At 38.1% G+C, this 22,407-nt stretch overlaps 2 protein-coding genes and 1 long non-coding RNA gene across 22 annotated transcripts; 2 read left to right on the plus strand and 1 right to left on the minus strand.

Annotated features, from left to right (window-relative positions):
- Nucleotides 1–786: 786 nt before the first annotated feature.
- LOC110826631 (uncharacterized) lies at nt 787–5,683 on the plus strand. 6 transcript variants are annotated; one of them, XM_022057452.2, is made up of 4 exons: nt 787–935; nt 3,334–3,483; nt 4,346–4,428; nt 4,586–5,683. In XM_022057452.2, exons 2-4 carry the CDS (start codon nt 3,340–3,342, stop codon nt 5,541–5,543), a joined length of 1,185 nt encoding a protein of 394 aa, XP_021913144.2. In that variant the 5' UTR covers nt 787–935; nt 3,334–3,339; the 3' UTR covers nt 5,544–5,683. The 6 variants fall into 6 exon arrangements, with proteins under 6 accessions (XP_021913144.2, XP_021913142.2, XP_021913146.2 ...); XM_022057450.2 differs by having other exon boundaries at nt 925–1,046; XM_022057454.2 differs by lacking the exon at nt 787–935 and adding an exon at nt 1,031–1,136.
- Nucleotides 5,680–20,410, plus strand: LOC110826633 (WD repeat-containing protein 54). Of its 15 annotated transcripts, none has more exons than XR_015537565.1 (9): nt 9,053–9,455; nt 9,652–9,705; nt 9,796–10,029; nt 10,868–11,048; nt 12,240–12,456; nt 12,906–13,131; nt 15,259–17,283; nt 17,406–18,221; nt 19,805–20,410. XR_015537565.1 is itself a non-coding variant. In XM_087357806.1 (6 exons), the coding sequence occupies exons 1-6, from the start codon at nt 8,866–8,868 to the stop codon at nt 19,889–19,891; spliced, it is 1,101 nt and encodes a 366-aa protein (XP_087213932.1). In that variant the 5' UTR covers nt 8,156–8,865; the 3' UTR covers nt 19,892–20,410. The 15 variants fall into 15 exon arrangements, 3 of the variants coding, with proteins under 3 accessions (XP_087213932.1, XP_021913150.1, XP_087213931.1); XR_015537567.1 differs by having other exon boundaries at nt 9,053–9,411; XR_015537571.1 differs by having other exon boundaries at nt 9,054–9,455; nt 9,796–9,831.
- On the minus strand, nt 17,698–19,144 carry LOC110826635 (uncharacterized). The gene is made up of 2 exons (XR_002542104.2): nt 18,841–19,144; nt 17,698–18,182 (listed from the first exon to the last, which is right to left on the minus strand). It is a non-coding gene; the product is annotated as an uncharacterized LOC110826635 (long non-coding RNA).
- Nucleotides 20,411–22,407: the final 1,997 nt, after the last annotated feature.

Below are 22,407 nucleotides of genomic sequence, written 5' to 3' on the forward strand. Positions count from 1 at the left end.
GTTACTAATTTGTCTCCAGGCGAATGACGTCATTGATGCAGAAATTTCAAGGTCACATACTCCGGCGAAGAAATTAATGCCTGTCCATTTCTGTCATGTTAGGCTTCTCTTCGACGAAATCGTGGGATGTGTTGATTTTTATCAACAATGCATTATTGTTGTCGGAAGAAAGATAAAATGTATTTAAAATATTAAGAAGTCCGCAAACTGTACTTAGGCGCAGACTTAGCACACTCATTTGATTTATATTCGTAACAAACTGTGTAAGCTCGCTGTTGGCACTCACCCGTATAAATGATATCTGCTGTCTTTACTAAGGCGAGGCTTCGTTTAATATTCTAGTCGTTTCCCTAATTTAATTTCATAGATTGCAGGCCAACAGACGTTCGACGCGTCATAAGGCCACCACTGTTTCTCGTTTCTGCCTGTAGTTTTGTTGGTGCTAAAATTTCAAGTGGTGTTTAATAACGGGGGTGGGCTTTACACAGCCATTTGTTTGTGTTTTACAAGACTCCGGAAAAATTAACGCGCTAATTTCAAAGACTGGTGATCACCCCTGTACATAAATAAATCCTTGGACTGCCAATCCAGAAAATTCTTCTGGTCACGATAATCACGGTTACAAAGTTGTTATATTAATAACAGAAGCGCTTATTCACACGATGCGAATCATTGATCTTTAAGACATGCTATACGACCGGGGAATCAGAGCTCTATTGCGCCTTCTCACTTGTGTTCTGCTTGTGAGAACACCATGTCCCTGTAACAGAATAATTCCGAAGTTGGTATTAATTTGTAATGTAGTCGCTTCACGGTGGTCCTGATTGATGGCGTGACTGGTTACGTACAAAACAAATAATTACTCGCCGGTCTTAATGAAAGTATATTCATCTGTAATGTTTCCTCTGTTTACCCGTATCTGGTCTTATTACTAGGTAAAACTAACCATTGATTTTATAGTACATAAAATACATATTTGAAATTACAATTACATGAAAATGAAGACTGTAGATGGCTCTAGTTGAACTACCATGCTGTTGAATTTAGTAAGTTTCGTCTTTGTGTTCGAAATTTGTTGTTCGCTGTTGGTGTTAGTAAAATTGTTGTAAATGTTTGTGTGAAGGCAACAGGTTCAGGTAGTGCAGTTTGATGATACGGAGTTATATTTTCGTGCTTAGTGTTTCGAGGAGGTACAGAGTGAACCATTAGGTGCGGTGCTTATGAGTGTTTCCACATACAAACCCCAGAGAGGTTATACACTGTGAAAGTGTCATATTCTCAAATTCCAACTTAATTTTTGGTACCAAAAGGTGACAAGGCATCCTAATGATTTAGAAATAGCTCTAAATATATGGGAATTACCGTAGAAGACATTTTAGTGAATGCTCATAAGGTTAATGGGTTGAAAGTAATAGGGCCTTGTATGTGATTATCACTCCACCCCAATTGTTCTGTGAAAGTTTGGTGAGCTACTGCCATACGTTATCTCCAGAAATAGAAGGTTTCAAACGCAGCATTAGTGTGTAATTGTGGGAGGGAGGCAGAAGTATGAGAAAGAGGTGCAATTCTCCAATTCCCACTCTTGTGGCTCTACAGTAACCCATTCCTCAGCACTCCATTTAAGCCCCACCAATAATGGTGTTACTAATTGTAGCATTATAGTTTAAGATCAACTATAACAACATAACATGAACTAACATAAATTTGTATTTCAGTTCATTGTGTTTATCTTACCTTGTCACTTCTGTGGTTTTAGTATGACATCCTGTTTCCGTATTCACAAAGGTTACAGTAGTTCATGTCCAGTTTGAAGCCCTCATTGTGCAGGTGATTGAAAGCTTATGAACAGCTGGAATGTACGGTCATGACTGACTTGACTATATCCATCTGAGTCTGTGGCAGTGTATGATGTACAAACCTCCGTTGGTTTCAGAAAGCATCACCCTGTTTGTTTCAGTTAATAGTAGTGGGATGTTGAAGTTAGATACTCTGGGGACAGGCAGGTTGATGTCACACCCAGTTCTCAACAGCAGTGATTTTGATTGGATTTAGTGTAGTGAGGATCCCTTTTAATGGGAATTTTTGTAACCATTGATATAAATTTCCACATAGTTTTAATACTTTTAAAGCTAAGGGCCTTTTCACAGTTATTTAATAAACACATAGATTTTGTGCCTTTTTTTCATGCGCTCTTACAAAGTGTATATTAAAGCGTGGATACTTTTGCTAGGGCTCAATAAACAACCAATCCCAGATTCCAGGTCACCATGAGATCAAGAAACAGTGTTATAGTGCCTAGTGTTTTCGAGAGTAAATTATTTTAGTGTGTCTTTGCTTCTTTGAAAATCCCAGCTCAACAATGATTGTGCCACAGAACTGCTTGCTCACCTATGACATTGAACAATCTGAACAAAAAAGTCTTTGTTTTGCAATAATCTCTGATTCTGTGTATTATGATTTGCAGTGCCATTACGTGGTACAAAGCCTGGCTTATATGCTTATTAGAAAGTGCAGATCTTGAACAATAAATGTACAGTATGACCTCATTGTCTCTCCCTATGTATTATTGTTGTAGGTTGTTTGTTGTTCTACAGCAGAATGTTATTCTGTATGATATACAAGTGTATGAATGTCTCCAATAATGACAGTAATAACAATAAGAACAATGAGCTTACCTCTCACTTATCATAATGCTAATCATTATCGCTTTTTACTGCATGCAGACCTTCCTACCCTGGTCCACCAAATCCTATGAAGCCTGTTCAATGCATGACTGACTGGAAACTTCCACAGGAAGGCTGTGTGCTGGGGAATAGCCACTGCGACTCGCTTACCATCATGCCGACTCTTATAGTCACTGATTCCTCCCACTCTTGTCCCATTTTTCTACGTGTTACGATGTGAGGCAGCACTCTGTCATGGCAACATTGGAGGACTGTTATCAGTTAAGATGTGAGGTTTTCATGGTGACAAGTATGAGATATGCTACCTTCTGAGATGTTGCATTACGTAGTCTAGTAGACATTGACTTTCACACTGATGATGGAGGCCAGAAACTCCTCAGAAGCATCAATTGGTGTCAGCCAGACTGCAACATCCCATCCATCATTACTGGGGAAGTTTCAACTCACGCATGTATTAATTTTGGTGAATGCAGTGTCATGTGGATTTGTAGTTGGATACCAACATTTTAGAGGAATATATTGCCTTAATCGTTATGGCTGCATTATTAAACAAATGGGAAAAAATCTCTTAGCTATAAAAATTAAAAACTGTGACCCTTTCTGTTTGAACTCTAAATTCTAATAATGACATGTATAACATTATTTACAGGCCATCATGGATATAATTAAAGTAGAGCCTGATTCAGATGAAGAGTCAGTCTCTCTGCCTTCACAGAGTGGAGAAGAGCCACTCATTGATATAAAACATGAAATGGAACCTGTGCCAGAACCATTTTGTGTAGTGAAGACTGAAGCATACGTAAGTTATGTTTACAAGTGTTATTTTACCTCCATTTCAAAGGGTCAAAGTTCAGCATACGTGGGCCTCAAGTGTACTGTAAAGTAACAAAGGCACTTGCCTCACATCTGACATTACACCTCAGAAGGTATTCATCATGTTTTGTTCTTTCAGTGCTGTTGCAAGATGCGAGTGTCACGTGTTCAAGCACAAGTGAAACCTGTCTGCCTGATACCCACAGACACACACACAATAGTATCAGATTTGATGTGTTTGTTTTAGCATTCTTTGATGAACGTAATCTCTTAAGCCATGTCATCATGCTTTCCAGACACAAGAGACCACTTCATACAAAGTTTGTACACATTCTCTCACATTTACATCATTTACAGTCACAAAATAGGAAAATAGTAGGCGACAAGAAGTCGTATGCTCTTTAAATCCTTGCATTTATTTGTAAATAATTTATGCTTATTACTGAAAAATGAACATAACTTTGAAACCTTTCGTGATGGTACATCCATCAAAAATGTAGCTCTTCAGGTCTCTTGTTTTTCAGCTGTCAGCAGAATTAGACTTATACTTGTACTTAGCTTTCAGTTTGTCAGAAATAAGTTCTGGAATGGAGATAGATTATAAAAATATGTGCGTAGATAGTCTGTATTGTGTATAGTTTGTAAGTCAACAACATGGCAACGACTTGAGTTCAGCCCCGTAACCCATGCGCTGAATCGGGTTATATTACATTATCTGAATATGACATTAACAACACAAGATCTGTTTTGACTGGAAGTCTACGAGACAGGGGAAAGTATGCTTTGTGAGTTCTTCCCTGAACTTGTTACTCCCTCACTGGACTATTAATTACTGGCTTGTGTTGCAGGATGAGTGTTGGGATAATGCTGCAGTCAAGGAAGAAATGAAAGATGAAGTGTCAGTAGAGGAACTTCAAGTGCGCACAGACAGGTTAGTGTGTTTTGAAAGTTACTATGTATTTGTCTTTTGTCTGTTGGCCCAATGGTTAAGTATGGGTATGTATGTCAAATCACAGTTCCATGAGGCTGCAAGTAAATAATTGTTACAGTATTAGGAAACTAAAACCAGCGTTTGTTTCGTATTACAGTGTAGAGAGACTGACTGGTTCGCAAGGTTTCATCTGTGGTCTGAGTTCTTCTGTGACACAAAATCAGCAGAAACATGACGGAAAATCTACAGAGGAGAGCAACTTGGTCAACACTTTTTTACATGTGCAACTTGATGGAAAAGTAGAAGATGACTTTGAAACAATGAATACGATGGACCCTTTAAGTACAGTATGTAGTAAACAGTTTTCAGGAAACTGTTGCATCCCAAATTGTATTCATTCCCTTACAGAAGAGAAACCATATAATTGTGATGTTTGTAACAAGACATTCTCAACCGAAGGGTCTTTCAAGAACCATTTTCGCAGCCACACTGCCAAGAAGCCGTACGCTTGTGATGTGTGCAGTAAGAAGTTTTCTGTTCGTAAAATCCTCAAGAATCATTACCGTATACACACTGGTGAGAAGCCTTTTGAATGCAATGTGTGTAATGCAAAATTCTCACGCAGCGCAAGTCTTCACAGGCATCGTACAACACACATGGAAATTAAACAGTACAAATGTGATGTTTGTAACAAGAACTTTTCAAGGAATGATCATTTGAAGAAACATTATCGCACTCATACTGGAGTGAAGATTTACAAATGTGAAGTATGCAATAAACATTTCTCACAGAAAGAAAATCTTGTGATACACAGTTTTATCCATACAGGTAAAAAACCTTACACTTGTGAAGTATGTAATAGAAGTTTTTCTCAGGGTGGACATCTCAACGCGCACAAACTCATACACACAGGGGAAAAGCCGTATAATTGTGATGTATGCAATAAGAAATTTCCAGTGCGAGAAAAACTGAGAAGGCATTATCGTATTCACACGGGGGAGAAACCATATGAATGTGTTGTATGTGAACGAAGCTTCACAGAACTTGGCAACCTTAAGAGACATCATTCTCGTGTGCATACTAGAGAAATACCAGGTAGTGGAGAAGTGATGTAGTGAATAATTTACACTTCATGAACTTTGTTTTGTTGTAAATATTACCCGTGAGATTTTGCTAGAATGTGGCAAGTCAGTGTATGGAAACTAGCTTATTTTCTGTGTATTTATATCATCAGATAAAAATGCATAATGAGCTATACAGCGTTGTGGTACGTACAGAGAAGTCCTGTCAGAAGGCTACAGCCTTCAGAAAGAAAATAGTGCAGAGTTCAAGATGTCCACCAGAGATTGCACTTTGTGACTTTGCAGCAGCTATTAAAGCAGGTGTTGTACAACATTCAGATACATTTTTTTAATAATGTGAAGTATAACTAACTAACTAACTAACTAGATGGCTTACCGAACCCGAAGGTTCATCACCGAATTAACCAAAGCCCTCCACCGGACCCTGTCCTGGGCCAACAAAATCCAGTTTCCTTCAACTCCTATCTCCCATAGATCCCGCCTGAGATTATCCTCCCATCTACGTCTAGGTCTCCCCAGCGGTCTCTTCCCTTCAGGTTTCCCAACCAGTACCCGGTGCACACCTCTTGTCCCATCCATGCGCGCTACATGTCCCGCCCATCTCACTCTTCTCGACTTAATCACCCTCACAATACTGGGGGAGCAGTACAGATTTTTAAGCTCGTCATTGTGCAGTTTTCTCCACGCCCCATCGTCTTCCCTCTTAGGCCCAAATATCCTCCTCAACACCCGATTCTCAAACACCTGCAATCTGTGTTCCTCCCTCTGAGTGAGAGACCATGTTTCGCACCCATACAAAACAACAGGCAAGATTATTGTTTTGTATACTTTCATTTTCAGGTTCTTAGAAATCAGACGGGAAGACAAAATATTTTGGACTGAGAAGTAGCAAGCATTTCCGGAATTTAGTCTCCTCCTAACTTCCTCACAAGTATCATTTTGATTTGTTATTGTTGTTCCCAAATATTTGAACTTTGTAACCCTTTCAAAGGATTTATTAGCCACCCTAAGATAATTTTGCCCGCCTGTCTTCTGATGACGAGATACTAACATGTACTTAGTTTTTTCTGAATTTACTTCTAGCCCCACTTGTCTACCAGCCTCTAGTAAAACTTCTGCGTTCCTCTTTATTGTATTTATATCGTCCCCCAATAAATTAACATCATCAGCATATGCCAATAGCTGATGTGTCCCGTTCAATTGCAAACCCTCCTGCCTACCTTGGACCTTCCTGATGGCGTATTCTAGCGCAAAGTTAAAGAGCAAGGGAGACAAAGCATCTCCTTGTTTTAGACCGTTCTTGATGAGGAATGTCTCAGATACATATTTACCTACTCGAATTTTGCTGCAGGTTTCATTTAAGCACATTTTTATTAGACCCACTAGCTTCTTTGGTATACCAAATTCAATAAGAATATTATATAGCACTTCTCTCTTCACAGAGTCATAGGCTTTTTTGAAATCTATAAATAACTGATGTACAGTCCCACCGAACTCCCATTTTTTCTCTAGTATCTGACGAATGCAAAAGATCTGATCAATCGTTGATCTGTTTCGTCTGAACCCACACTGATGATCCCCAATAGTTTCATTCGCATATGGGGTTAATCTTGCCAAAAGAATGTTGGATAGAATTTTGTATGAGGTTGATAGCAGCGATATTCCTCGGTAATTACCACACTCAGTCTTGTCCCCCTTCTTATAAATAGGAATAATTATGGATTCCTTCCATTGATGTGGCATCTCTTCCTTATCCCAAATTAACTGAATAAGCTTATGGATCCTCATATGCAACCCTTTGCCACCTGCTTTAATTAATTCGGCCGGAATCTGATCAATTCCTGGAGATTTATAACTTTTCAACTTCCCAATGGCTAGTTCCACTTCATCTAAGCTAGGTTCTGGCACCAACAGTTCAGCTGTATGCATTTTAATCTGTCTAATATCACCAGTCTCATGAACATTTAAGAGCTCGCTAAAGAAATTTTTCCACCTATTCACAATTTTTATTGGATCTGCAAGCAAATTGCCACTATCATCCTTTACCAAATTGGTCTGGGGTTGATATCCTTTCTTAAAGTTATTAATGCCTCTGTACAGGTCTCTGATGTTTTTTTCCTTATTATTTGTCTCAAGTTCAGCAATTTTGCCCTTCAGGTATTCCCTTTTCTTAGTCCTAAAGGTTCTACTAGCCTCACGTCTCACGTTACATAGATTATCCGCATTTGTTTTGTTTGGGTTCTGCAACCATTGAAATTTTGTTTGCTTCCTTCGATCTATTAATTTTGAACATTCTTCATCAAACCACGGTTTATTTTGCTTTCTCCTGTAGTATCCTAGTTTCTCTTTTGCTGAAATTTTGATGCAGTTTCTGACATTTTCCCACTCCCTGTTGATGTCCACACTTTCATTATCCTCATTTGTCTCTAAAATTTGAAACCTATTCGAAATTTCAACTTGATATTGTTCCTTTGCCTCTCCCTCACTTAATTTTTTCAAATCAAATCTTTCTGTGTCAAAATTTTGTTTAGTTCGTCTACTTACTGAAAGCCGCTCCCTCACTTTTGCTACCACCAGATAATGATCAGTGTCGCAATCTGCTCCTCTGAATGATCTCACATCAATTGTGTGACAAAAGTTGAAGGTATTCTGGTATTTTTATGTCATCATCCAGGATTTCAGCAACTCCTTGAAATATCTTCTTGTTACCTAAATTGTTAGGATCCCCAGCTCATAATTTGCAGAATTCAGATTTGTTAATTTATATGGCGACTTAAGACATTCAGTTTTCATGTGTGTGACAGCCACTACCCTTTTCATTCTGTAGTGTGCAGTATACAGTGTTTCCCTTCTTCTGTCTGCCTTCCCTTGCCACCACATTCCAATGAGATGCTTCTTATCCCCAACTTACCTTTTCATAAACACTAGTAGATGTGATGGTGAGCCACTGGTGCGGTTCACATCCTCAGATCCTGAAGACAAACAACACTCTTTCACCATGAGAACATCAGATCTGAAACTGCACGTTAGGTTTCATGCAAAGTGATTTCACAAGGAAATCGGTGTCATTGAATATGCATTTCAGAGGTGGGAAACAGTAGGAAAACCTTCACCATATAATTAGTGTTTCAAATGAGGAGGGTGTGAACAAAACATTTTACATGGGGAAATAATGCATATGCAGTTAAAATCAATGTCAATCGTATCAGATGAGACCATTAGCTTGATACAGTCGTAGACAGGATTCTAATCAGTATTCACGTGGATTTTTAAAGAAATGGTATGTTGGTTGGATTTACAGGCTACCCAAGATTAGGGTTATAAAAAGCATGATTAATGCTTAGGGTGGTTATTTATGGTGGGAAACTTTTTTGTTAAGAATTATGCTGCTCTGGATGGAGTTTGCAGTAAGTGGCTTTGTGATTGTGTGTTCTTTGGTATCAGCTTCCAAATTACGAAAATTGTTTTGAGGTTATATCATCCTTCATATTATCGGAAAGAATTTACTGAGGTAATTTAACGCATTTTATTAAGTAGATGCCTGACATTTGCTGTGATTTTTATGCAAGAATAGGTATAAAAATGTGGAGGGAATTTAAAAAAACATTGAATTTGTTTATCGTCCATTTAACGACGCTGTCGGTATAGCTCGGACATTATAGCGTAGAGTAGAGTAATCCATTTCATAATGAAGTGGAAAGGATATATAAAGAATTGTGGTGGCCTAATTTGATGTGCTGTCTTAGCATTTGTCAGGAGGGACTATGAAAAAACGGAGTCACTTTAGCCAACATTCGAGCCTGTAACTTCCAGAAGACGAAGCAGGAGTGAAAATTAGTTAGCTTGAAGTGATGCATTGTAAGATTGTAATTTCTCTCGTAATCACGTTCCACGAATACTTGTAAGAATTATTTATTAAGCTTATGCAGTTGGGCAACATTGATGGTAATTACGAATGAATAAAAGTGTATTAATATTGAAATCGAATAAATTCAGGAAATGAATGTGTATGGCTTCCAATCTGGAAATTTGAAGCCTATGTAGAAATATGCTTTCTTTTTATGACTCAACAGAATAGTTATTGCTGAAAAGTTTCAAATGCTGGAAGTGAAACAATTCTCTGTTATTTCTTTGTCTGTAGTGCGTTATTTGGGCAGCTGAACTGAGGAATCATTAGTTGACGTCATATTTATAGGTTAGGTTTCGTTATGTTGTGAACATTCTTGTGAAAAAAGATGCGATTTATTTTCCAATTTCTTGTTGATCTTCCTAATTTTTTTTTCAGGAGCAGATGTATGAAAGAAACGGAACATTAACTCTTGTAAGCAGTGCTACAGCCATTGCAAATAACTTGTCTGTCCAATTTGCCCCGCAGACAAAGACAGCTCAAACAATTGCTGTTATTCATGAGGGTTATATAAATGTCATTCCTGTTTATAATTCAGAAATAAGAGCTAAATACATTCCATGTGTTGAAAGTGGCACCAAGCCAAGACATGTTAGCACTTCTGTGACACAGGTTAGCTTACTTCTAACCCCACCCCCCTTGTTTTAAGTAACTGTCAGCGACAGAAGAATGTTTAGATTCTGTGTACAGGTGCGGTGATTAATGAAGTACAAGGAAAAGTAACAGTTTCCTGTATTCCTAATTATCTGTTGCCAACATTGTATTTATATTGGAAGGTTTGGAAATTATTCATAATCATTTTCGTTCAAAATTACATTTTGGGGATGTGACGAAGACATGACTTGATTTTGTTTGAATTTTTTAATTCATAATGTTTGATGGTAGGGTACCTTACTTAAGATGCTATGACTTTCTGCATGGCTGAACTTTTCCAGTCATAATGGTTAACTGTCCTTTCAATTGAGAACAAGTATCAGTGGTATGTATAGTCACCAAATTTGAACCCATGTTAATGGCATAAAAGTAATTTTATTAAGAATTCTGTACTTGAGATTCTAGTGTGTACACATCAATCATTGCACTTGTTACAGAATTGTTGTTATGTTTTTACTGACTAACAAATATCATGTAAAGTAGATTAAATTAAGTAGGATTTGAGGTTTTCATGCTAGTTAGTCTGAAGATGACTTGAACCAAATTGATCTTGCTACTGAAGTCCAAGAAAAACAGAATGTATAAAAATGTGTTATATCACTTGTTTAAGCTACATGCAAACAGGAGTGTGAGATTTTATTGCTCACTATATTTTCAAGGTACACCTTTATTTTTGGCATATTAAACTTGTATGATTCTTTTGTGTTCAGCCAGTTACACACACTCTACACCCGCAATGTATTTATACCTCTCCGTGAGGAAAGCCTGTACTGTAAGAAATCTGCTTATAATTTAGGTGATGTGGTGTGATGTGAAAAGACATCAGCTGTTAGTGGTCGCTTCATCCTTGGGTGTGCAAATATTTGATGAGGATGGCCGAGTCTGCAAGTTCTCCCATCCTTGCGTAGATATGCCTGATGGTGGTGGCAACTTTGCTCGTGGGTTGGCTCTAATTGGACATGATATGCTATGTGTTGGTTAGTTTTGTTCCTAAACCTGTAGTGAATAACATTTGTTTTAAGCATGCTCTTACTACAATCTGCTTATGAACAGCTGCAACATATGCTTTTTTGGCTGACTGAGATTTTATCATTTATTATTCTGATTGGTTTATTTAATGACACTGTCAGTTGCATGTCAACATACATATGAACGAACGAGGTTTTCGTGGCGGAGAGTGAAGATGGCTATCTTCAGGGTTGTTGCGTCCCTGATGATGGAGGTATCTAGGACCTCTGAAACGTCGGTAAACTTCTACCAGATTATGCGGTGCAACAACCCAGAATGTTTTTATCCATTCTGGCCTCTGAATGCAGTCTGTATTTGAGAACTGTACATTGGACACACTGTTACTAAGGCATGTGTAATATTAGACTAATGAGTACAACACATCAGAAAATGTGTGCATAGCATAGCATAGCATAATTATTTGTATATTTGCTGTGTTATTCTTTTAAATTCATGGTGTGTAAGTGCACAGAAGTGTATGTAGGTCTTCATATGAAAAGAAGTGGAATGTGTTGATAAATTTTACTAAAACTTTTTGTTATAAAATTTCATTAAATCTTCTCGGGTTGTTAAACATACACAGACTTGATGAACTTAATAGGCACTTTACAACTTTTTATTGCATGTGCACCAAAAATGTGATAACATGAATGTGTGTTATTGGTGTATTAAACTTTTGGCATTTACTGTACATGGGAAGCCTGCATTGTCCTTCTGTGTATTTCAGTGCCGTGCTCTGTGTTGGATGAAACAATTTTAGTATATTGGTCAGTATCAGTAGTACAACTGTGTTATCTTACTGACCATAAGGCTGGTACATTTTAAATTCTAAAACTGGAAGTCTTGAAAAAAAAATTGTCTCTTAAGTGTCTCTGGCCCTGTTGAGTTGATGTTTTAATGTATGTGAATTTCCTGTTTTCAATATGTCCTATGTACTAACATGCATGGTATAGTCAGAAAGCTCATGATGTTCTGCCTGTAAGTTTGTGTGGTGTCATGGTGGGTTTTACCTTTGAAGTACTTCCTTTCTGCTGTCATATGTTCCTGCCAGCAACCATATCACTGCAGGTAGCGCTCCTACAGGACTTCCATGCCATCTGTTTACCAAGTATATTGAAATATGCAGCATTAGTGTGTCAGATACGTTGTTATGTTTACAGGAAACAGTAGTGGGACCATTCGTATATTCCACATTCCAGAAGACTTGGATCCAGTAGTTAAAATCGACCACAAGCAGGTTCACAAGAAGGCAGTTACAGACATTGCTGCTTCTGTGACTGGCGGTAATCTTGTAGTCACAGCAGATGATTCTGGAGAGCTCAGTCTGTGGAGGCTGGAGCGGGAACTGCATCTTGTTTCTATGTTTCCCACTTTCAGGTGAGCGTTTGTACTAGCTGAATTCAGACACTTCTCTGCTTTGTCTTCAGGGTGTGACGATGTCTGTGTTCATGAATAACTACCAAGTGCTTTAATGTTCTGTCTGCGCAAGCAAAGCTCTCGCGCGTTTCGGTACCTGATGCCGTCAACAGCTTTTGGCAGCTTCAGACGATTGAACAGGTGTCAGTTTATCTGTCTCCTCTGCTTTTACCCTCCCACTGCACTTTCTCATCTACAGCCCCAGGTTTTGGTCCCTGTAGTAACTTCGTTGCTTATGGTGAAGTCAGAAATGCCATTTACTTTAAATGAATTATTGAGAGTACTGTATTTTTTTTACTTGTTCTAATCTTGGAATTTTTGAAGGAAGATCAAAATGATACATGTTTCAAAATTGCATAAGAGACACAAATCTTTATGCCATCAGTAAAATGCCAAAGCATTTGTTTCAGATATCCGTGTACAAGTTTGAAGATATGGGAAGGTTTTATTTTGTGTGCTTTTGGATCTGGTCACATCCGTGTATTTGGCACCAAGACCTTGAGTCTTGTATGTGAAGTAGCAGCCCACGCTCGCTGGATCACAGCTGCCGACTTAGCTCCAGATACCGGGTACTTTCTCTCCGTGTCCGAGGACTCGTTTGTCAAAGTGTGGCAGATATCCAAACGGGATGGCATGGTGAGGTATAGTGTGATATTTTGCTTTTTGTGTTCCTGAAAAGTATAAGTAGGTCCACAGTTATGTATGGCATTCAGATCAGTAATCAAATTTGAGGACAGCACATGGTAATTTATTAATAACAACTTCTGATCTGGATGAATGAACCTACTGTCATTGTACCCATTCACTGCTGGGCGTTTAAATTCAGGTACTTCTTTAAATGCTAGACCTTGATGACACTGGTGTGGGATTTTGCATTTCCTAGAATGGAAAATATTGTTTAGAAAATTTTGAGAAAGAAAAAAATGGAAATTTTACATTGTCTTTAGTAGACTTCAGCATGTGATCTTATGTGTAGCGGCAGCCTTCAACATGGAAGCAGAGGAAGTGCTGATAGAGCACACACTAATCTTTGTGCTCCTCTTGAGAGTGACCCAGCAACACACTGCCATGTTTTTATCACCTTTGCATGAATTAGTGTCTTTTCACTTTTGCACCCAGCTGTTATTCCAGGTCTCTCTATCCTGTCGTGGCATGCCATTAGATTGTCCTCATAGCTGAGGACAACTACATCCTGCTTACATCGAAAGTGGCCACACCTTTACTAAAAATCCTGGTTGATTCCAGTCATCTGATAATTCATAAATGTCTTCATTGTTTTCTGAGGGCGATTGTGATGGACTTGATTCAGATTAAAATCAGTATCAGAATCACTGCCATTTGCAGTTTCTGCAATTATCGTCTTCTGCCAGTGCACAGTGACAGAATAAATTCTTATGGAATAGGTGGTTGACCACATTCTGTCCTGTATTCCATAATACACTTTGCATTGTTTGCTTTCTGATTTCCCAACATGTCTGAAATATACTTTATAGTCTTCAGCAGAGGCTTTGCATATTTATATTTTTGGATAATATTTTATTCCAGGCAAATTATTTTTTTGTCCCCCCCCCCCCCCCCCCAGCTAATTTGAGTGCACGTGTATGAGAGTAGTGAAAGAGCAAAGTGGATGAGCTTATAAATCTCATCTTCTGATGTACTGTATTTGTTCCCCAGTGTTGTAGTACAGAAGTGCTTGGTGGCTGTTTCTGCTACTGTGTCGTTCTTCTCCTTGCTGTGTGCCATCATACATCTGAAGTATGAAAAGACAAACTGTACCAAGCCTCAGTAATTATATATAAGAGTTATATTTTGTTAGGATGTTAACTGATCACAAAGTATATTTTCCAATGCACGGTCAGTATCGCCGCCAGCATTTTTCTTAACGAAAGAGTCCGAGTGTTTGCTATGGAATGGCCATCAATTTATAGATGGTACCCACTTGGTTTATGAATTGAGCACATTTTACAAGAAAGGTACACTGCAAAATGTTTTCTTTCAAAACTGTCATAACTGCCTCAAATAGCTTCAAAATGTCAGCGCCTATGCGAAGATAAAGGAGTGAATATTTTCAAGAGGTTTTCACTGAGCTCTGTTATGAGAAATTATAATGTGTACCTTAGAGTTTGAGTAATCTCACATGCAACTTGAAGTTCGTTCTTTTTTACACGTAACAATTACAGTAGTCATTCTTTGTTGAAAGTAAAGTGCTGATCAAATGGTAAGTTTGATGTGAAACTCAGTACATGTAGGATTCGGTTTACGCCTGGGTTGGGTTCCTGAGATTTCCAGCATAAAATAAAGATTTTCAGTAATCAACGCAAAATACTTGAAAAATGTTTCATTGTGTGAAATTTACTTATTGAAAATTGTATAATGTTTAAGAAAAAGAAAGAAAATTTACTGCTTTAAAAATAATAGAATAGATGTCTGTTTGTTTTTCTTCTTTTCTGATAATAAGTTGTAGTATGGCTTTAGAAGTGTATCAATTCCTCTCTTAATGGTTGAACTCTGCTCCCAGTTGGGGTCGTTGCTGCAGAAGATCTTGCATCCCTTAATAATTGACTCATCACCTCCTCCAATCATGATCTATGACAGGTGCAAAAGTGAAGCGGGTGTAAATTGAAGAGGCGTAAACCGAGTCCTACCTGTATATCTGGTGTACCCCCTTGAATATAAAAATACATTTCATCCTTTTCTGACATGACATTTCACAGGGTAAGAGATGCTGACGTGTTAATGTGAAATGTAATCATTCTCTTTCAGGTAAGTCTCAAGTTCTCAGCACAAGTGCAGGATAATTTGTTGGTTGGAGGAAAGTTTCTCTGCTCTGGAGGTGAGAAGTTCTGTGTGTCCACTTATGAGAGCTGTAATGTCATATGTTATTGTGCATGAGCTGCTTTCTTAACAAAGAAAACATTTAATTATTCGTGTTTATTCCGTCTAATTACAATTGTATATAAATAAAATTATACATAAGATATTAAAATATCATTTACATATTTGGTACAACTTTTTACTACATGTTTCGGTTACATTGAACCATCTTCAGGTGTAAAGTTAAAAGTTAAAAATTATAATCTTATAAACTAAAACTTAATTACTGTTGTTGTGTAACTTCTGATGATGTTTACTTCCAAATTCATTGGAGTGAGGGTATATTTTGAAGTGATAGTGGTTTAACATTGGCCTGTAACGTAAATAATTTAAAATATTTTTAATTATTACTGAACTTGAAAGAATGAGTATAGAAGACAAAATGTAATAAGGTAAAAATAAAAATAAAAATAAAAAGGTAAAATGTAAAAATGAACATACCGAGGAAGAGCGTAGATGTCTTGAAGGTATTCAGAAGTACTAACGTATCTGAGGAGAACTGGATCAATACTGATCACTTATAGAGAGTAGGTGAAAGGTGGTTGTTGAGATTGGGGTCAGGTGTCTGAAGGACATTGAAGATGGGGTTATTAAGGTATATGTTATTATCGTTTAGGCAAAGGTTTTGTTTAAATGTTTGTTGTATATAATATTTTTCTATTGTATCTCTATGTCTTTTATTTTGTACTATTTTTAAAATATCCATAGTGTGTGAAGATATGTGTTTGATTTATTTGGCTGAATTCTTTCTTTTTTGACTCCAGTGCTTTGAACATGTGGTTTTGGTTAAAGATTGTTGACCTGGAAATGAAATGATGTATGATATCTGTTTGGTGTTGGTGGACCACCTAGGCTGCTCCCTCATAAATATATTTTTGCATAACCCCCTCCTTCTCTCATCTTAGGCTCCCTTATCCTGTACCACTTAAACCCTCTGTAATTTTTTTAGAGGGCAGAAATCAGTTAGGTGAAGCATACAATACCAAACCCGTTTCTGCCCTTCTTTTATTTCTAGAACTTAATTCTACTGTAAGAATCCGTCTCGAACTGCCGATGTCGTCCTCCGCAGTCTCGTACGTTACCTCTTCGGCTACGATCCATGTGGTAGATTGGGATTCTGGTTCGATGATTTATGTCGATGCAGTACGTAGTTTATTGGGTTCGATACTAGATTTTGTTGTGGCCAAGTTCGCAGAGAGAGAGAGAGAGAGAGAGAAAGGAAGTCAGAAGTTGGTGAGATTTGTTGCGTGAATCTAGTTTTTGGAGTCATGGAGGTGTAGCATGACTGGCGTAAGTAGTTTATGTGCAGGTAGTTGGCAGTGAGGTCGGGTTTCGCTTTTGAGGATGTTTGCATGCTAAATTTATTTCAGTTCATAATTGCAAATATTCAGTCTCTTAAAATGCCACAATGCAAGAATCATTGCTGTAAGTTTCTGTGTGCGAACTATGATCTTTGTGGCTGTTATTAGGTTACGGAAAAAGAGCCTGTTCTCGTTTGTCGGTTGAGGTTATGTGTTAATGATTGTCGAATCAAATAAATGAAGGCCATGAGGCATTGATAAGTGACATTTATATACTCAGAAGTGTTTATTATTTGCGGGTTTTGTGCGTTGTGCAGTTACTTGAGGAATTTAAATACGTGAAGTAATGCTAGTTTAGCAATGCTGCCTGAGTAGTGTGTCCCCCAGAACAAAAGTACATGTTCAATCAACTGCGTCATCAGAATGCTGTTTGTTTCTGCATTTGTGTCGGGGAAGAGAAAAGAAAGGTTCCAGCATGAATCTGTGAGATAGGGAGGTTACTTTTTGTCAGGTGACTTTTTGTTTCACAGTCGTGACGTATATTAGAAGTGATAACTTGTGAGTGGGTTGGTAGTGAACATGACAGAATCTGACCGGAGCCTGAGTCTTGGAGGTGGGGTTGATTGATTGGTGTTTGCATGTTCCTTTTTTAAAAATATATATATTTTTCTTTATATACTTTTTAGTAATTTGCATACAATACGAAACCCATTTCTGCCCTCCCTTTAATTCTAGAACTCAATTCTACTGTAAGAATCTGCGCTGAAATGGAAGGGAGAGGCCTTTAAGTGGTACAGCTCTTTTGCCGGATGTTTGTGTTCGAGCCGTCTGTGAGTGAAGATTCCTTTGCGTATGAATCTTGGAGGTAGAACGTATTTTTGTTTGTTGCACGTTTTATTGGTCTTGTTATTGGGTAGTCAATCAGCATACGATTATCATGTTGAAGGGGTCCCGGGATCTTAATAAACATTGTGACCTCAATCAGAAACTCCTGTCAATTCAGTAATCAGCGTGCACTAAAACCGCGTCTCGTGAAACTGTTTATTGACGTAATGTCAGATACAAAATATTGTTTTATAGAATTGCTTTCTTTATTTTGTTCTGTTTCTACTTGTTACATTGAGATTGCTGCTGCTGGTGTCATGGAGAGATGTTTCGTCAAGGTAAGACATTTTGGTGGCTCTCCTTTACTTAGTGGGGAATCCACACGTCCACTCTAAGTATTTGCGAACAGGTTGGTGGCCCCAGCACCCTGCCAGTTTCTCATAGCAACTAGCTCCTTAGCACCTGCAGTCATCATTCCACCGCTTCTAAATGATGTTCTGTCATTACCCCAGATGCATTTCTCTCCTAATCATTGTTTGGGTTTCCTTGTGATGTTCTCAAGGTCGTCCGTCACATGTCACGTGAGTTGGAAGGGGAGGGTGTGGTTGAGCTAGAGACGCAGTTAGTTGTCCTCTAGCAAACTGCCGCCAGAGGCACGGGCAGCCTCCCCGTGACAGCGCACTTTCACTTATTTAAAAAAATACATATAAATACGCACATAAAAATGTATGTATACATATATATTGTTATTTTTTATTCTTACCAAGTCGGTATCGGCGCCGTCTGACTTTGACTCTGAACACGCACGCACGAATATACACACAAGCCACGGCAACGTACTTTATGTGATTTCTTATTATTTTATTATATTATGTTTTTACTCTTTTGATTCTACCAAAATTTCTTATTCTCTCAAAAATAAATATGCACATTTATATACACATGCGTATATATATTCTTAATTTTATTCTTATGTAGTCGGTATCGCCGAGGGACGTGTGCTGTCAGGCAACGCGGAAAGTAGCACGCACCGAAGAAGTAAACCTCAGAACGTGACCAGCCAGATATCACGCACCGTGTGACTTTGACTCAGAACACAGGCAGCCAAAATTGTCAAAAATTTAAAATTTCCCCAAAATTTTCGAAAAATCAAAAAGTGCTAGAAAGTGCCCAAAAATCGTAGAAAACTTAAAGAATTTGAAAAATGTAAACTTGAATTTTTTTTGAAAAATTTCAAAAATTTTGGGTTTTGTGTTTTTTTTTGACAATTTCCAGCATTTTTAGTTTTTTCAAAGAAATTTAAAAATTTATGAAAATGTCGAAATTATTCCCATTCTATACGTACCATAAACGTTGAATGACACCCAGTCTATGCGAGACTCCGTCTGTGCAGCATCCAAACTCTGCTTCTCAAGGTCTCTGCCAGACTCCGTCTCGGCCGGGCTGGCCATGGGGCCCTTCCCGCGAAAGAGTCCCCGGCAACCGGCCGACCATTATATCTGTCCCCTCTTCGCGGCCTGCCTCGCTCGCGGCACTGGTACTGTTTTCTCAGCCACCCGTAAATCAGCAATCGTCGGTCGTGGGGGTCCGCAGGCCGGCAGTCGGCTCCTCGGCTGCCGCCAGAGGCACGGACAGCCTCCCGGTGACATCGCACTTTCACTTATTTAAAAAAAATATAAATACGTACATAAAAATGTATGTATTCATATATATTGTTATTTTTTATTCTTACCAAGTCGGTATCGGCGCCGTCTGACTTTGACTCTGAACACATAATGGAACCCTTCCTCCTGTCCGTGGCATAACAGCCCTATGAGAGCTAAAGCCGACTAACTGGCTGCTGGCCTCACGTTCACATGCCTAAGCAGAGGTGAACTATCATCCAACCAGATACTGTATAGGGTGACGTGTAGTCAGCATGACGAACCCCCAGCCATTGCTAGTTTTCATGACCAGATTACGCTACCCATTGTAGCTCCCCAATTTCCTCACGATGCTGGGTTGACACCAGTCCCATGCATCGGTCGAAAATCTTATGAGAAATTTCTTTCCCCGAGACTCGAACCAGCGCGCATTCTGTATCACCGGTCCAAAGCATGATACCTCAGACCGCGCGGCTACCGCGTGGAACCCTTCTTCCTGTCACCTGCTAGTATATCTTCTATTCTTGTCTTTCTGTGTTTCCTTCTTTTATGTCGTTTTGTTGGTTGATTGTTTCTTTTTTCCTGTCATGCTCATGGTGCCCAAAGGGAGGTTGAAGATTTTTATAACATTTCTCAGTCTGACCCAGTGTTGATGCTTTGTTTCAGGTACAGCGAAGTCATAATGTATGCTACATTCCATATGGTGGTCAGGAACTGGCCTACCCTGAGTATGAGGTGCTTGTTGCCAAATAATGGCCTCACCACAAGATAGTTGTGGGTTCCTTTGCCACTTCTGTGTAACCACAGTGATGTTTCCATATTGTTTCTGGAAAGGAGTTCTCCCTAAATAGCAGCCTATGGAATAAGATACTCTTCTGAATATTTGTAGAACATTGAACATAAACTCATGAAAGTGTGGATGATGTGGTTGTCTCTGCAGTGGAAGTTGTCAGAGGAACCCATATCCTTGTTTCCTCAATATGACATTAATTATGGGCCTTTATTGCATCTCTGAAGCTTGTTGTTAATCAGAATAATGGCAAATTAAAATTAATGGGATTGAACCTTGTTAATAACATATGCAGCTATTTTTAGATATATATTGTGTATTTTATTATATGTATTGAAAATAGATTGAAATGAAGCCCTTATCTCTCTTGTGTTGTATTTTATACCAACACTAATTAAAATGTTTTGCTTTTGTTATATTTATATATTTTCTTCAGACTGTAATAAAGTATAAGCTAATATGAATATACATGCAAATATTAATGGTGTAGTATATTTCTTGAAAAGTTTGTATCCCAGCAGGTCAACATATTCACTGAAGGTGACTGGGTTCTGGGAAGTTGCACCATGCAGTCTTGTAGAAATTGGTGTTTCAAAGGTGCTTATGGCCTGTTGTCATCAGGATGATGCAATGCCAGCCAGTTTCTATGAGACTACATGGTGCAGCAGCCCAGAAGACAATCATCTTTGTATTTGCCACCTTGAGAACCTGAAACCTTACAACATACACACTTCTTTGTAGGGGACGAAAAGTTCATGACAATTTTTTAACATAAGCACACTAACATAATTACCTTGAACCAGTTCAAACCAGTCCATCCCTTCACCATACTGTTTCTCAAAGATCTATTTTGAAATGACTTTCTTATCTATATTTGCATCTGCCAAATAGTGTCTTCCTTCAGGTTTCCTTATCAAAATTCTGTACACTCTTTTCTTTTCTACCACACATGCTACATTTGTGACAGCTCATCCTTGATGTAACTGCCCGAACAGTATTTGGTGAAGTTTACAAATTACAGACTTTCTTGTTATACATGATATGCAAAAATCATGTATCTGTGTGGAAGATGACCATTTTTAATACTTACAGTGAAAACCTTAAGTGCTTCTAAAGATATTTGTAAGGGCAGATATGAACAGGACTGAATGAAATGCAAAATCATAAGGAAAAACCACTAATATGCATTTTAAATTCCATTATGTCCAGACTTTTGCACCATTGTGTATAATTTTTTCCATCTTCTGTCATCTGTTAAAATGTTCTCAGCACTTTCTTCTTGGAGACCATCAAACAAGGTATGAATATTTTTTGCATGTTCTTTCATAAGATAGGTACTATCCTTGTAGTTTTGAATGCAAAATATCCAACTGCATTCTCCCATTTTACAATTCAAAATACCATAATCCTACAGTATATCATTCAGTGATATCTGACCACCAAAGCTTACGTACAGTAACATAGAATAACCTAGCAATTTAATACAAAACCATTTAAAAATTACTCCAGAATTAAAATTTTATATCTCATTGAATTTGAGTCATATAATCATAGGGTTTATTATAAAATGTACAGCAGCTTGCTAAGTTTTAGTCAATGTAATTAAAAGTGAAGGCACTGCAATAATTGTTTTATAACAAGACTCATTTCTTGGTGTTCAGGTTCACCATTCTCTGAATGTTACTTTTCCTAATTGATGGACTGGAAGAAGTGGATTAATAACTCATGCCACTGGATTACCATATGAGAAACATATCTATGCAAAGAAATTTAATGATTTAAGACATCTATAAGACATCTCACTGGGGCTGCAATTACCATCATTTGGGATATATCACAGGACATAGAACTTAATTTAACACCATTTGGATGTCTATTCGGAGAATGATATTTTCAATGAATTTCCTAAAATTAATTACTGTGTTCTAGGAGTTACCAACTTTACATAATAGGTAACTACACTACTGTCACTGCAACTGCACACATTGAATATTTCACACCTTGTCATTATAGGTCTTGAATTCATTATCACCGCCTTTGCTTCACATGTGTGTTTGGCCCATTGGCCTGCTGCGATCTGCCAGTATTGGAGGGTCTCCCCAAAGACCTTTGTCCGTTTGGTTGGTAGTGTGGAAATGGAATGGGATTCTTGAGTGGGGTTTTCAAAGAGCATGGTTTTTCCAGTTGGCTCTGTAATTTTCTATGAATTCCACAATTCATTTTGTATTTAGTTCATTATGTTAACATTTATTTTATAGCTCAAAGGATTATAGCCTCAAATTTAATTAAATATTAAATCCTAAAACTAGGGAGTTATTGTGTATAAACATGTAATCTTACATTATGTTTATTCAGCCAGCAGTGGCAGCAGGATGGAGGGCAGGGCAGTGTTAGAAGTTATGAATACAGAAACTGATCTACTCATTACCCTGATGAATAAGACAGCAAAGACCACTAAAACTTTGGTAAATTTCTTCCA

Source organism: Zootermopsis nevadensis, unplaced genomic scaffold (assembly GCF_977971745.1).
Source record: "Zootermopsis nevadensis isolate Lab colony 2312 unplaced genomic scaffold, Znev_1.0 Znev_ptg000028l, whole genome shotgun sequence".
Taxonomy (NCBI): domain Eukaryota; kingdom Metazoa; phylum Arthropoda; class Insecta; order Blattodea; family Termopsidae; genus Zootermopsis; species Zootermopsis nevadensis.

Excerpts from the sequence above, each read along its gene's own strand:
- LOC110826631 (XM_022057450.2), top strand. Across the intron at positions 3,484-4,345 it reads TAGTGAAGACTGAAGCATAC|GATGAGTGTTGGGATAATGC; the intron begins GTAAGTTATGTT and ends CTTGTGTTGCAG. Across the intron at positions 4,429-4,585 it reads CTTCAAGTGCGCACAGACAG|TGTAGAGAGACTGACTGGTT; the intron begins GTTAGTGTGTTT and ends TTCGTATTACAG.
- LOC110826633 (XM_087357806.1), top strand. The coding sequence starts at position 8,866 with ATGGTGGGAAACTTTTTTGTTAAGAATTATGCTGCTCTGGATGGAGTT. Across the intron at positions 10,030-10,867 it reads TTAGCACTTCTGTGACACAG|GTGATGTGGTGTGATGTGAA; the intron begins GTTAGCTTACTT and ends CTTATAATTTAG. Across the intron at positions 12,457-12,905 it reads TCTATGTTTCCCACTTTCAG|ATATCCGTGTACAAGTTTGA; the intron begins GTGAGCGTTTGT and ends CATTTGTTTCAG.